Below are 14,948 nucleotides of genomic sequence, written 5' to 3'. Positions count from 1 at the left end.
CATTAATCCTACTTCTTATAATAAAGTCCATTTATAAGCTAAATCCAATGTTTTAAACTGTAGGGTACGCGTATTTAGTAAACCAAATAGTTTTCATTAGTGATTTCCCTTCTTTGTAAAAAAAAAATATAAGAGTAATATGTAAACATAAAAAAATGCATTTTTCAAACAATTTACTGTAACATGATACAATTTCTTGGCATATTTCCGCGTAAAATCTATAGAATAAGTAACAAATTGTAATTTAATGGATGTAGTGAAACAAATAAGAGTGAACATGGCATTATATCTGATTCGAATCAAACGATAGCTTTAAGATTATAATAACTGTGACGTATTATTTACACTTAGGCTAAGAATGTCTTGGAATAAAATTATAAAGAGTAAAAGGTGGTTTTATTGACGACACAACATGTTTGTCACGCTTACATTCCCACGGGAATAAGAAGGAATTATGTCCCTTTGGGACAGACAAAAGCTTAAATAATAGTTGAAGTGACATTTAATTTGGAACATTAAAGTTTTGATTTAGTAGCTGGCTGAATGCGAAAGTCTGTTCAGATTTCACGGCAGTTTAGCCGTGGCCGTTATGGACCATATTTTATATGAAATTAGGAATTGAAGTACTTCAAAAACAGACGTCAACAAACATACATTTAATCACGTCTATATCCCTTGCGGGGTAGACCGAGCCAACAGTCTTGAAAAGACTGATAGGCCATGTTTGGCTCAATGATAGAATTGAGATTCAAATAGTGACAAGTTAATAAGCCTATCCTTTAGTCGCTTTACGACATCAATGGGAACGAGATGGAGTCGTGAGTACGCAAGAGCTCCACATTTTTTCCAATTGTTAATTATTATTAAATTTTCCTTTTTTTGGATTAAATTTAACCGTTTACTTTATTTTAATTAGTTTTCAATTGATTTTTATATTATTGTTGATGAAGTGATTAGTGATTGAACATTGTTCCATCACATCACAAGTGACTAAAACTCAGTTTTTATATTTCAAGGCACATATCATTAAATATTTATTCGGGGAATCGTTATAAAAATTATCCGTTTGCAATCCGACACTTATTTTCAACGTCCGCGAACATATCTACTCCGGAGAATGATGTGGACGCCGGCATCCAGTGCCTCCGGATCAATAGAAGTCGTCATTGTCGACCTTCTTGGTCTGCTGGTTCCTCACCTGGTCCTGGGCGAGGTACATGTCCGCGATCTGCTGCGCGGTGGTCGCCTGCTCGGGGGTCTTGTCTTCGCGCTCGCGGACGAATCTGATTCGGAAATTATCAAAAGTGACCGTTGAAGAAGTGGATGTATGTAAGAGTGTAGATGGTCGAATCGATAAGGTGTCTATAAAGAGTCATATAAAGTGTTAGTATAAGTATTATACATGGTGACTTTTAATTCAACTGCATAAATTTAACTGTTAAGTGTACTCATCTAAAGGATATGTAAAAACGTTAAAAGAAAATTATCGTTTCATATTCCAAAAAGTACGAAAAAAATAAAAGTATCAAAATCCACGATCCTAAATACGTCATGTCACCCGGCCGGCGGAAAAGCGACGCGTAAGATTCAGAGGTCAACGACACAATTCAATCAGCTGAGCGATCTCGACAACTCTGTACTTTACTTGATCTGGATACTAGAAAAATTATTTATTTTTCAGACATTTATTTACATGTTTAGTTTTAATTTCTTTTTGTAGTATTGGTATGTATTAAAGCGTGTGACGTAGTTTTTGACGGTTTTTTAAATGTGAAAAATGATGACGTTTAATTTAAATAAAAATAGGCTCAAACGGCTCAGCAGCATGGGAATAGTCTATGTTTAAAATGATGCAGTTGTTTTAAATGTCACTCTGTATAAGTCAATTAATTAATAACAATGTATTCTCTCATCCACATTTATATTTTTAATTTGGATAGTTGTGAAGTTGACGTTGTTGAAGAAAATGCTGCAGCGCAGTTTGTTACCGCTTCTTCTGTTTCGGAAGCGGCAGTGAACATAGTTTGAAATAAATAATTCGACGTCAACCAATGTCGTGGAACCAAAAGATATGACAATTATTAAGTGATATTGAAGTTTCCCGTGATAACGTTAGAATGTGTCTGTCACCTGGGGAACCTCAAGGAGATCCCTCTATCGGCGGCCACGAGCCCTTGAGCGGCGCGGTGCGCGGGCGACAGCGACAGGTCCGCGCAGCGCAGCTCCCACACCGCGTGCGCCGCGAACCACACGTCGGGCGCCGACGACGGATCGTATCTGGGGGACACGATTAGCTTACAGGTCTACCACTTTTATAAGTACAACCGACCGCCGAATCTGGCCAAATGAAAATAAAAAAAATAAATGCTTCTGTATATAATTTTGTGTACATAAATAAATAAATAATAATAAATAAATAACGAACTTATTGCTACTACATAGGATTTTAAATCCCAAAACAACAGGAGTCGTGTATCTCGCTCGTTACCGATTACCGCGACGGCGCTCCTGCGAACTCCAGACGTGGCGCGTACGCAATTAGCCAATAGCGAACGGTTTTGATCCCGCGTTCAAATGGCGCACTATGATTGGCGCAGATATTTTCGCGCCATGACAAAAGTTGATTTCTGCGCAGGTGCATCGGTGTAACTTATTAAAGTAGTAGTACTGTACTGACATAAATAAATAAATATATACAGGACGAATACACAGATTGAGTTAGACTTGAAGTAAGTTCGAGACTTTTGTAACGAGATACCAACTCAACTAACATAAATACTTATATAGATAAACATCCAAGACCCAGGCCAATCAGAAAAAGTTCTTTTTTCATCATGCTCTGGCTGGGATTTGAACCCGGGACCTCCGATGTCACAGACAAGCGTACTGCCGCTGCGCCACAGAAGCCGTCAAATGGTACAGTGGACATGGTAATCAACAAAACATTATAGGTATATATGATATGCATATAGTCACGTCGATATGTCTTTCGAAGTAGACAGAGCCGACAGTCTCGAAAAACTGAAAGGCCACGTCCAGTTGTTTGTTTAAATGCTAAAATTAAAGATATATTTCAAGCATAAATTACATTCAGTCTCCAAGAATATTCCTCAACCGTAAGAGCATCAATTAGAATATAAGTGTAATATGTGTAATGTAATCTATACGCCACAAGTCACAAGAATAAAAAATAAAATCACGTGACGCACGCTATCAATCAAAAAACCTAAATCGTGCAAGCAAAGATTTCACGGATTGGAGCTATATATACAACTTCCGACACTACATCGTCGGAGCATAACCCCCAGCCTGGCGGGAGATCTTCCCTTTTTGTGGCCGAGTCATCACCTTCGCTACACAAGCGCATCACCTGTAATAGTTCCTCGGGCCGTCAATAACATGTTGACTCAGCGAGTCAGTGAGCCGGCGCAGGTCCTCGTCGCTGAAGCCGGTGCCGAGGCGGCACAGCGCCTGGAACTCGTCCCCGCCGGAGTCGCGGCACGCCAGCAGGAAGCCGCCGTAGCGGCCGGCGCGCCGCCCGCGGCCCCAGTACGCGCCCAGCACCACCGCATCTATACTGTCGCCGACGCCCTCTAAGTAGTCCTTCTTCAGCTGGAACGGACGTTATTGTAGGGAGTTTTAGATGGGCACTTAGTTAACATAACATAAAATCACGCCTCGCACAAGCACAAGGGATATAGACGTGACCATATGTATGTAGGTATATGTGGAAACTTAGTCTACATAACATAACATAAAATCACACCTCTTTCAAGCACAAGCACAAGGGACATAGACGTGACCATATGTATGTATGTATATGTAAAAACTTAGGTCTACATAAAATCACTCCTCTTTCCCAGAGGCGTAGGTTAGGTTAGGACTACATCTTTCCACTTGCCACTATATCTGCATACTTCGTTCGCTTCATCCACATGCATAACTCTATTCATGCAAGCACCACCGCATCTATGCTGTCGCCGACGCCCAACAGGTACGTTATTGTAGGGAGTGCAGGTGGAAAGTGTGTGGTTCCCGGCTCCAATGCAAAAAAAAATAGGACCACTCCATCTCTCTCCCATGGATGTCGTTAAATGGTCACGTAGTCGCCTTTTACGACATCGTAGTCATAGTAATAGTTTAGAATATGATTTTATAATACTACTCAAATCTCTATCCCATTATTCTTTTAGACAATAGGTTGTCGACTTTGTATAGCCCTCAAGGGGATATAGACGTGATTGTATATAATATATATATATGTAAACTACGAGTAGCTGTCCCGGCAAACGTTGTTTTGCCATATAAATAATTTTTAAGCAATTTCTAAAAAAAAAAATTTCACTAAGTGATATGAAAAATAGATGTTAACCGATTCTCAGACCTACTAATATGCATGCAAAATTTCGGAGGAGTACGGAGACAAACATTGTGACACGAGAATTTTATATTTTTATATATAAGATATATTTCAGCGGCCTTCGAACAAACAAACCTTCAACCAGTTGTGGGACCTCCTGGCGATGTCGTACCGGGCGTTGTCTCCTGTCAGCATCTTCACCATGAGGCCCTCGCAGGAGCCCTTGACGGACTCCTCCAGGAACTGTTGGACTTCCTCGGTGGTGGTGCAGTCTTTGCTGGTGGCGAATTGCCATTCACCTGGTTAGGAAAGTTTAATTGTTTAACTGTTTTTTATTTTATTTTCAATCGACGCTTTGGAGTGAAGTCATAGATTTTTTACATACAAACATACATATAATCATATTTTTATCCCTTACGGGGTAGACATAGCTAACAGTTTCACAAAGACTGAAAGGTCAAATTTAGCTGTATGGCTTTAAGCTGGAATTGAGTTTCAAATAGTGACAGGTTGCTAGCTCATTGCTTAAAGTACAATATCAAGTTTATAAAGTTATTCCTTAGACGTCTTTTACGACATCCATGGGATAGTGATGGAGCAGTCATACTAGTAGTTTAGAATAAGACTTTTTAAACAGTTAATACCACTCCAACTCTTTGCCATGGTCTTGGTCATGGTCATCCCATAGTCGCCTTTTACTACATGTAAGAGGCGACTAAGGGATAGACTTATAAACGTCTTTCAGGCTAGAAAGCTCAATGTCACCAATCAGTCTTTACAAGATAACTGGCTCCGTCTACCCCGCAAGGGATATAGACGTGATTGTATGTGTCCACGCCCAATATGAAAAACGGAACGCAACCTCGAGGAAGTGACAAGAGGGGCGGGGGAGGCAGGCCGCGCCGGCACGTGCGCACACGTCTGAATCAGTACACACCGTGTGCGTGTGTGTGTGTGTGCGCGTGTGTGTGTGTGTGTGTGTGCGTGTGTGTACGCGTGTGCGCGTGTGTGTGCGCGTGTGTGTGTGTGTGTGCGCGTGTGTGTGTGTGTGTGTGCGTGTGTGTGTGTGTGTGTGTGTGCGTGTGTGTACGCGTGTGCGCGTGTGTGTGCGCGTGTGTGTGTGTGTGTGCGCGTGTGTGTGTGTGTGTGTGCGTGTGTGTACGCGTGTGTGGGTACGCGTGTGTGTGTGTGTGTGCGCGTGTGTGTGCGCGTGTGTGTGGGTGTGTGCGCGTGTGTGTGTGCGCGCGTGTGTGTGTGTACGCGTGTGTGTGTACGTGTGTGTGTGTGTGTGCGTGTGCGTGTGTGTACGCGTGTGTGTGTACGTGTGTGTGGGTGTGTGCGCGTGTGTGTGTGCGCGCGTGTGTGTGTGTACGCGTGTGTGTGTACGTGTGTGTGGGTGTGTGCGCGTGTGTGTGCGCGTGTGTGTGTGCGTGTGTGTGGGTGTGTGCGCGTGTGTGTGTGTGGGTGTGCGCGTGTGGGTGTGCGCGTGTGGGTGTGCGCGCGTGTGTGTGTGCGCGTGTGTGTGTGCGCGCGTGTGTGTGTGTGTGCGTGTGTGTGTGTGTGCGCGTGTGTGTGTGCGTGCGTGTGTGTGCGTGTGTGTGCGTGTGTGTGTGAGCGTGTGTGCGCGCGTGTGTGCGCGCGTGTGTGTATGTGTGTGTGTGCGTGTGTGTGTGTACTCTAAGCGACAACGACAAGTACCTGGCACCTCGCGGAAGTGTTCCCGCAGCAGGGCGCGGCGCTGCAGCAGCGGGCGGCGCACCAGCGGCCGCCCGTTGAGCAGCAGCAGGTCGAACACGAACACGCACACCTGCACCTTGATCTCCGACTCCTGGGCGTCCTTGCGCTTGCGCGTCGACAGTATCTGAAACAAAGTTCGTATTATATGAATCGCTACATAGTATAAAACAAAGTCGCTATTTTAGTCTGTTTGTCCGTATGCTTAAATCTTTACAATTACGCAACGGATTTTGATGCGGTTTTTTGTAACAGGTAGAGTGATTCAAGAGGAAGGTTTTTATGTATAATAACATTTATAATTTTGCACCCGTGCAAAACCGGGGCGGGTCGCTAGTAATAAATAAATCAATCGCTAAATATTCTTTAGCCGAATATCTCTAGATATTCTCTATAGAATAGAATATCTAGAGATATTCGGCAACTATTCGGTATTCGTCCCAACGGTTAAAACTGAAAATAAAAGATGATATTTAAAAAAAAAATATACTAGATCTATATCTATCTATCTATATCTATTATATGCTAAATCTCTTCTTTTTTACTCCAAGTTGCGAACTCAGCTCTCTGGAGAAGAGCCCGGGGTTGGCCTTTGACCATGGACCCTGGATTGGGTGAGTCAGGTTTTAACACGAAGCGACTCTCGTCTGACCTCCGCAACCTTTGCAGGGGAACCTAACCCATGTTGGATCCACATCCAGTTGCCTGCATGTGCAGGTTTCCTTACGACGTTTACCCTCACCGTAATAGCATCGGTTAGTATTCAAACTAATGTACATTAAGTACTTTGTAAATAGTCATTGGTACATGGTCGAGGTGGGATTTGAAACTGTGCCAATTCATGAAGCCAAACAGCCTATCAGACTTTGCAGATTGTTGGCTCTGTCTACTGTGACTATATGTATGTATGTATGTAAATGATCCATCAGAACATGAACTAGGTACAATCTCGACAAAAGTCAACCGAACTTTTTTTTACGAAAATCGTCATCTTTATTCTTTACAACACTAAAAGTTCAACAATACAAATATATGTACTTTCTTTAACAAACACACGATAGATGAAGAACCTCTTTTTACATAAGCAGGCTATAAATACCTGGAAGGGCAGTATCTGCTTGTTGGCCACGTCGTAGGCGACGGCCTCGCAGTCCAGCACGCAGCTTCTCACACTCTCCTTCAGCAGCGCGGGCAGGCGGCGCACCACGTCCGGGTATTTGCTGCGAACGATATAAACAATCACTCTCATTTCCTCTCTGTTTTTCATTTTAACAAATTTAACGCCATCTAGTGTCAATAAGTTTAAAACAAATTAATCTTTTAAAAGTGGCGCCATCTATTATCCAATAGTATAAACACAAATTACATTGTAGCACTCAAAGCGAACAAAATTTAAAAAATAATAATGGATAATTGTGAACTAACAAAATGACATTTCTTATCTAAACCTATTGTTAAAAATACAACTAACATTATTTGATAATAAAAAGAAACTATTCTACATTACAGACAAAAACATTATTATTAAAATTTTGACCCCTAGGAAGGGTTCCTCCCATCACACAGGCAGCATTCCCGCGCTGTATTGCAATAGCATTTTATTTTATCTGAAGATTTAATAGGCATGTTGGTCTCCTCTTGTGATTTGGGGTGTACTAACTTCACTCGAATTAACAAATGGAAGATATCTGATACTCTTCATGCGCTCGGCGGTTTCAGGTACTCTTGACCTGACCCTTTACCAGGACGTCCTTAATTTGATCAAGATACGTTCGTCTAGGTCTTCCCACTCCGACCTTTCCCTCCACACTCTCCTTGTATGTTAAATGTGTAGTGTATCAAGAATGATGTAGTCACTGCCTACACCTCCGGGAAAAAAGGCGTGACTTTATGTATGTTACGTCTTTTAACCTACAAGAAATTACCTGGTGTTATCCTCCTGGTTCCTGCTGAAGATCTTAGCCTTAGTGAGATCTGGCGCCTCGTCCCCGGGCACATGTATCTGCGCTCGCTCGCCGTCGTACTTCCACTCGCATGTGAATTGCACGCCTTCGAACCTACAACCACAAATATAACATATAAAAAAAAACCTCCAGAATCGACCAAAAAACTTGATCAAATCAGTTTCAAGAACTTATTGGTTATTACGCACATGTTAGCGCCCGTATCGACGAAAAAATTGAGAGCTAGTTAGATCAAATGTTTCACCGAATCTTCTAGTTAAATAGGAGAGATATACATATATAGATATCACGTTTATCTTCCTTACTAGGTAGACAGGGCCACATGATAAAACTGAGATGAAATCTCTTATTTGTTACCTGTCAAAAATTTCCCCGACCCCCCTGGTGGGGCTCGCCAGCATGGGCTTGAGCGGAGTGCCGGGCTCCAGCCGGCAGTGCGTGGGGAGCGCGTGTACTCCATGCTGCAGTAGAGCGGGCAGCAGGCGCTCGTAGTCGGGGCACTCGCAGTACGTCGTCTTTATGAGCAGCGCGTGCTCGTCCACGCGGCTCTGCGAGGGGAAATTATTCAAAGTTTGTTTTTTTTTTTAATAAAAAACGGGTACATATTTTATTGTTATAGGGTTCCTAATAACCTACATTTACCTCTTGCGTTGAAATATTTGAAACATGAAACATCGAATTTATAAAAAGCAACGTGGATTCTCAAACGTACAAAATATTGTAAAATGTTTGCTTAAGGTTTCACACTGTGTTAAATATATATATATAACACACTTCGAGTAAAAAAAGACCATTGTACCGAAATGAAAAAAAAAATATTCAAAATTTTTGAGCTTCAATCAATATTATTAATGTTTTCAACTACGAATTTGAGTATGTGGTGTTTACCTTTAATGGTTTGCACATTTAGCAATTTAATTATCATATGTATTAGATTGTATATCATGTATCAATATAGCATACAAAAGAAGACCAAATAAATAAATGAATTATACTTTTAACTTTTAACAAGTCAGTTATGGCTACTGCCCTGGCAGTCCAATCAGGAGTTCCTCTCGGTACTATTGCACGAGACATCTTAAACTCTTCCTGACTCCATCTCCCTCCTGGCATTAATCCCAGTAACATTCTCACCTCTCTGAATGGACCCCATGGTGCGCCTTGGACCATGTATCCTGGATTGGGTCAGGTTTTTACATGAAACGATTCCTGTTTCACTTGCAGGGGAATATATAGTCACTGCTTGCTGTAATATCTCTATATTATAAACCAGCCTTAAAAGCCTCCTGACTGAGTCTCTGAGAAGCATCCAGGATCCAGTCTCCATTCCCACAATGCGGAGTGGTCGCGACAGTTAATGCCAAGACTTGGAGTACTGACTGTTCTACCAGTTCTGTCCGGAGTTAATGTCTTTATAAATGTACGGAACCCACCTTAAACTCTTCCTGACTCAGCCCCTTAGAAGCATCCAGGATCTGCTCTCCGTTGATACAAGGCGGCGTGGTAGCCACGGCTAATGCCAAAGCTTGGAGTACTGACTGCTCAGCCAGTCCTATCCGGAGTTTCCCCTCAAAAGACCTGATGAGGAAACGAGCTTCAGATTGCCGGCAGGCGACGTAGAGACTTTGAATCTTGGCTATCTTCTTGTTGACGGAGGCTTGACCTGTTTCATTTCAATGACATTTATAAAAAGGAACTGTACTTTAAATTAAGATGGTTTCTTCTAGTCAACTGTTGGATAAAATAAGCTTAAACTAGTTTAGTTGAGGTTAGAATTGGCTTTCAGTCAGTCTCGTAAGAAATCTCAAAATTATTATTATTATTAACTCATAACCTTTAAAAACCTCATTTAACACGATCCACCGATGCCCTTAGGACATAATTTAAATCGTCTTACTACCCACCAATGTATCCAGGTTACAATCTCGTCCTCCCAGGAGTTTCTGAATGACTGATGACTAGCTTTACTTAAAGTCTAATAAATTATTTCAGTCAGCAATACGGCTTTACTGAGGGGATATGTACAACAGATGCAGGTGTGGTTCTTGCCACTTATATTGTCAATGCATGGGAAGACTCACAGGATGCGATCGGAGTGTTTTGCGATCTGACTAAAGCATTTAATTGCGTAGATCATAGAACTCTTCTGCTCAAGCTCACTCATTACGGGTTCGACATTACTGCTGTCGAACTAATTAAATCATATTTTAGTGATAGATTACAGGCGGTAGATTTAAGAAACACAAAATCGAAAAGAGCTAAGGCAAAAATAAAGGGGTACCGCAAGGTTCCACTTTGGGACCTTTTCTCTTTCTGGTGTATAAATCTACGTCTTGCCTTGCATGACTGAGAAACGGACTGGCATCGTTTTGTTTGCAGATGATACGTCACTAATTTTTAAGACGAACCGCCGTAGCGAAATCTGGGATGATGTGAAGTTATCCACTGACCGGTCATGCGCGCCACCTCGCGGAAGGCGGCGAACACCTTCCTGGCGGAGAGGCGCGCGGCCGCGCCCATGGTGCGCTGCTGCGCGCGCGCGCTCTCGGCCGCCCGCCCCAGGTCGCCGCAGCGCCGCGCCGCCGCGCGCGTGTGCGCCAGCGAGCGGCCCGTGCACTGCCCCACGGCCTTCATCAGGTACGTCTCCGCTATGCCTGCCCGATCGAAACGAAACGCCAAATACTTACCAATAATAAATCAATTCGTATGTCTTAAAAAATGCCGCGTGCTTCCCGGCACCAATAGAAAAAGAATACGGCCACTTCGATCTCTTTCCCGTGGATGTCGTAAAAGGCGACTACAAGGGTACACTTGTAAACTTGGGATTCTTCGTTTAGGCGATGGACTAGCGCTGTCACTACTTGAATCTCAAATCTATTATAAAACCATACAGCTCAACATGGCCTATCAGTCTCCGACTGTCAAAACTGTTGACTCTGTCTACCCCGCAAGGAATATAAGCGTGACTGTATATTAAAAAAAGATGTTAGAGTACCCGTAATATGACCTCGTCAAACTTTCAAAGACAAAAAACCAGTCCACAACTTTCCGAAAGCCTAATATAAGCTTTTTATTTATTTATTTTATTTTTTAAACTTGGGTGTGATTTTTGTCTTCTTTTTTTCACAAAAACACTCTGTTAACTTAATAAATGCAACTGACCCATCAAAAGATAAAGTGCCAACATTTTATCGACTGTATTGTATCAGACAACAGATGGCGCTTATAAAGTTACCTTCAAAAGATTTTCCAGAATCATGACATACATAAAATTGCATTGTCACTGTGTTCTGCGGAGTGAAGTGTTACTCTTTTTCCCTCATATATAGATATATATAGAGAAACATATCTAACCTAACTCCAAGCTGTGATGTGCGGGTGCGAGCTGGTTGAGACACATGTAGATGCTGGGCAGCAGGTCCTCGGGCGTCAGCACTATGACGGACCGCAGGTAGTTCGCCAGGATCTCTATAATCTTCAGTCTGGACGACGTCTCTTCTATAGCTTCTAGGGTTTTGGCCAGAGCTAAGTACGGGACCTCCTGGCCTTTGGTCCAGCAGGCGTCGTCGATCGGGTGGTATTTAGGTTTGGCTGGGTTGTAGTCAGTTTCTGTAAGGTGAAGAAAAGTTATATTTATATTAATTTTAATTTATGTTAATTATTCACTAAGAACAAAAATAAATAAACAAATATATACCTGCAACTTTCGCTCCATTCACAATGACATTATCTTTCTTTTCTAAAAATGGTTTGCTATCCTTTTTACTCTTGTCCTTATCTGTATTGCTATCCGCGTCTGTCTTGCTATCCTTGTCACTCTTTGGTGACAAGTTCTCCTGTTTAACGCTAGATGGCGCCTCCTTAATCTTCTTGGTGACACCATTCTGAAAAAGGCTTGGTGTCTTTTTCTCAGTTTTTGGACTCATCTTTTCCTTGGGCTCCGGCGTTGTTTTCTCCTCCTTGACTTTTATTTTACTTTTTGGTGATTCTTCTGGTGAAGAAAAATAATACAATTTTATTACTGTTCAGTAGTAATTAACAGAGTAGATTATTAGAAATCCTGTTCAGTGTACATTTAGACAGCAAGTTATAACAGGTTCCCTTGCAAGGTTAGGTGGTCAGAATAAGTTGCTTTGTGTAAAACCCTGACATATTGACCTGTCATGAAAGTGCACCAGGAGGATGAAAACTTTTTACAATAAAAAATTTATCTTTTGAAGATGCTGGTCACCTTGAACCAAAGCTTTCTTCTTGCTTCTAGGAGAGCTGTATGTCTTAACTGCACCAACATCCTTTCTGACCACGACTTCCATATCTTCAGCTGACTTGTCTGACTCACTGCCAGAGCTCTCAATCCTTTGGCGTTTGACTTTCTTCTGCAGATAAAAATAATTACTTGTGAGTATTAAGAAAAAAAATTATTTTGTAGATATGATCCCGCCTCTTTTCCAAAGAAGTAGATCACATCATTCCACTTGCCACAACCCCTGTATATTTCTTCATTGATATTTGCAACACTCTTGGCCTGATCTTTCACCAGGATAACCATCTTGCATTAGGGCACACATCAGTTTTAGCACTTACCCCTTAAATGTTAGCCATTTTCTTTTACTTAGTGAACTAGCAGGAGAAGCAGTACATTTTGGAGATTCACCTTTTCAGGATTTGTTTTAGGCGACACCGGAGCAGACTCCTCATCGCTGCTCTCCAGCCTTTGTCGTTTTGATAATCTCTACAAACATAGAATTTTTATTATTAACTATAAATATTTTTGTAATATGATGTCATTAATTTTGATATTGAAACATAGACTGATTTTACACTCAAGTTCATAAATTATTATATTTTAGTACTCTGTTATTATAAATCACTTAAGTAAATAGTTATATTTTGTTTATTGAATAAAGATTTTATTATTATTTAATAAAAGATGTCCCTAAATTTATTTGCACTTGTACTCCATGACATACCTTCTCATTCTTCACCGGAGATTCCTCACTTGCATTGCTGGCTACAGAATCATTCTGAAATACAAGTGCACATATGAAAGTTATTAATAAAACTAGTTTTTATCCAGGATAAATTGTGGAAATACTCCAAATTTGGACCATAATACCTGTTCAATATTTCTGGATGTTTATTTTTAAATAATCTATCCTGTCAATCTTCTACTTGTATATACAGCACTTGGCCACCTTTGCCTATTCTAAAAAGATTTGGAAGACAGACTGATCTGACTGAAAAGACTTGACAAATTAGAAATCTTAAAACTGCTTAATGATGGAATCAGCGTGTCTATCCCTTGTGGGGCAGACAGAGCCAACAGTCTCGCAAAGACTGAAAGACCACCAAAGCTGTGCTGAACTCCATAAATATGGAATTGAGATTCAAATAATAATAGCATTGCTAGCCCATCACCTAAAAGAATCCCAGGTTATAAGCCTACCCCTAATTCGATATTTACGACATCCATGGAAAAGATGGTGTGATCCTATTCTTAAGTGCTGGAAGCCACACGGCACCTAATCATCATCAAAAATGTGTACATACCTAAAAGAATTTGAAAGTTATAGTAAGTTTAGTATAATACCTGAAGTGACGGTTCTTTATTCAATTCAGCAGGTTTCTTGGGTGTGGTCTTGAAAAAAGATAAAATGCTTTTCTGCGACATATTCCTTTTATTAACAAAACCAATGTAAGAATCGTAACAGTTGAACGAGTTTATATGAGGTTTTAATATTGTGCTATTAAACACTGGTTGCAAAAATTTCGGTACTAAACTACATGCTCGAACAATTCCACGTATGGATATCATTCATTAGTTTGAAACATATATAATTCTCCAAACTATATTACAATTTGCCATTTGTTTACAAATCACAAAACAACCTCTAAATTTCCGTCTTAATAAATTGTCATTTTTGGCGGGAAGGAAAGTCACCTTTTATTTTTTTTCGTACACTTAGTCAAAGAAGTAAAATGTACATAAGTGCTTATATCACTTCTATGTCTATCACGCCTTATTCCGGAGGGGTAGGCAAAGATTACATATTTTTATTGTTATTGTTCTTCACCATTGAAAAATATTTGATGAATAAGAACATTCATAATGTATAGGTTGATCCACAGATTTAAAAACACTACTTGATATGTTGCATCTCTTTGGTTGATACCAAAGAGATGCAACATATCAACCATGTCACCTCTTTCTCTGATTTATAATACGTGTTGTATTGTATTCATTACATTTCTCTGTGAAAATCTTCGATCAAGGCGAAAATATAATCTACAAGGAGATGAATAGGAACCCTGCTTCTCTGTTTCATACATATAACTACTTCAAGCACAAACATATATATAAATATAAAGTAATACCCCTTGTGGGGTGGACAGAGTTAACAGCCTTTTCTTAAAACTGATTACCGTAAAATTTATGAACAATAGGAAAATAATTGAAAAGCAATAGTCCTGCCAATTTATGAATATCGGAGATGGCCCAATATGCCTAAGCCCGTTTGAGTTTTATAACATTTCCGATTAATTTGTGTTTGAGACAACGAATACATCCAAGTAATTTTAATTGAACCGATCATGAATATCCCTTACATGTATGTAAGGGATATTCATGATTGTATGTATACATTCACGCCTCTTTCATGGTCAAAAAGGTGGATACATTATCGGGGGGTATTGGGCGTTTGATTCTGAAATTCTGGAATAAGTGTTATCTGTATTTTTCATAATGTTAAATGAAAATGGTTATCTATGATATGTCAATTGTCATTGTCTATGGCGATGAAGGAAGTTTCTTCGAAGTTATTTCATTAAAGTCTTCAAATCGGATAATTAAAAAAAAGAAACTTGATTACATCCTTGCAGTTAAAAATAAT

At 40.5% G+C, this 14,948-nt stretch overlaps 1 protein-coding gene across 2 annotated transcripts; it reads right to left on the bottom strand.

Annotated features, from left to right (window-relative positions):
• Positions 1–362: 362 nt before the first annotated feature.
• Positions 363–14,040, bottom strand: LOC106140490 (DNA ligase 1). 2 transcript variants are annotated; one of them, XM_060951240.1, is made up of 16 exons: positions 13,649–14,040; positions 13,029–13,082; positions 12,713–12,790; positions 12,290–12,434; positions 11,756–12,046; positions 11,413–11,667; positions 10,509–10,712; positions 9,492–9,721; positions 8,416–8,606; positions 8,020–8,151; positions 7,194–7,314; positions 6,059–6,221; positions 4,496–4,659; positions 3,371–3,612; positions 2,131–2,277; positions 363–1,283 (listed from the first exon to the last, which is right to left on the bottom strand). In XM_060951240.1, exons 1-16 carry the CDS (start codon positions 13,871–13,873, stop codon positions 1,151–1,153), a joined length of 2,775 nt encoding a protein of 924 aa, XP_060807223.1. In that variant the 5' UTR covers positions 13,874–14,040; the 3' UTR covers positions 363–1,150. The 2 variants fall into 2 exon arrangements, with proteins under 2 accessions (XP_060807223.1, XP_013197539.2); XM_013342085.2 differs by having other exon boundaries at positions 11,756–12,049; positions 13,649–14,037.
• Positions 14,041–14,948: the final 908 nt, after the last annotated feature.

The sequence above is a fragment of the Amyelois transitella genome, chromosome 24, assembly GCF_032362555.1.
Source record: "Amyelois transitella isolate CPQ chromosome 24, ilAmyTran1.1, whole genome shotgun sequence".
Classification (NCBI taxonomy): domain Eukaryota; kingdom Metazoa; phylum Arthropoda; class Insecta; order Lepidoptera; family Pyralidae; genus Amyelois; species Amyelois transitella.
Note: the sequence above shows the minus strand (reverse complement) of the source record. Positions and strands in the feature narration are given on the sequence as shown.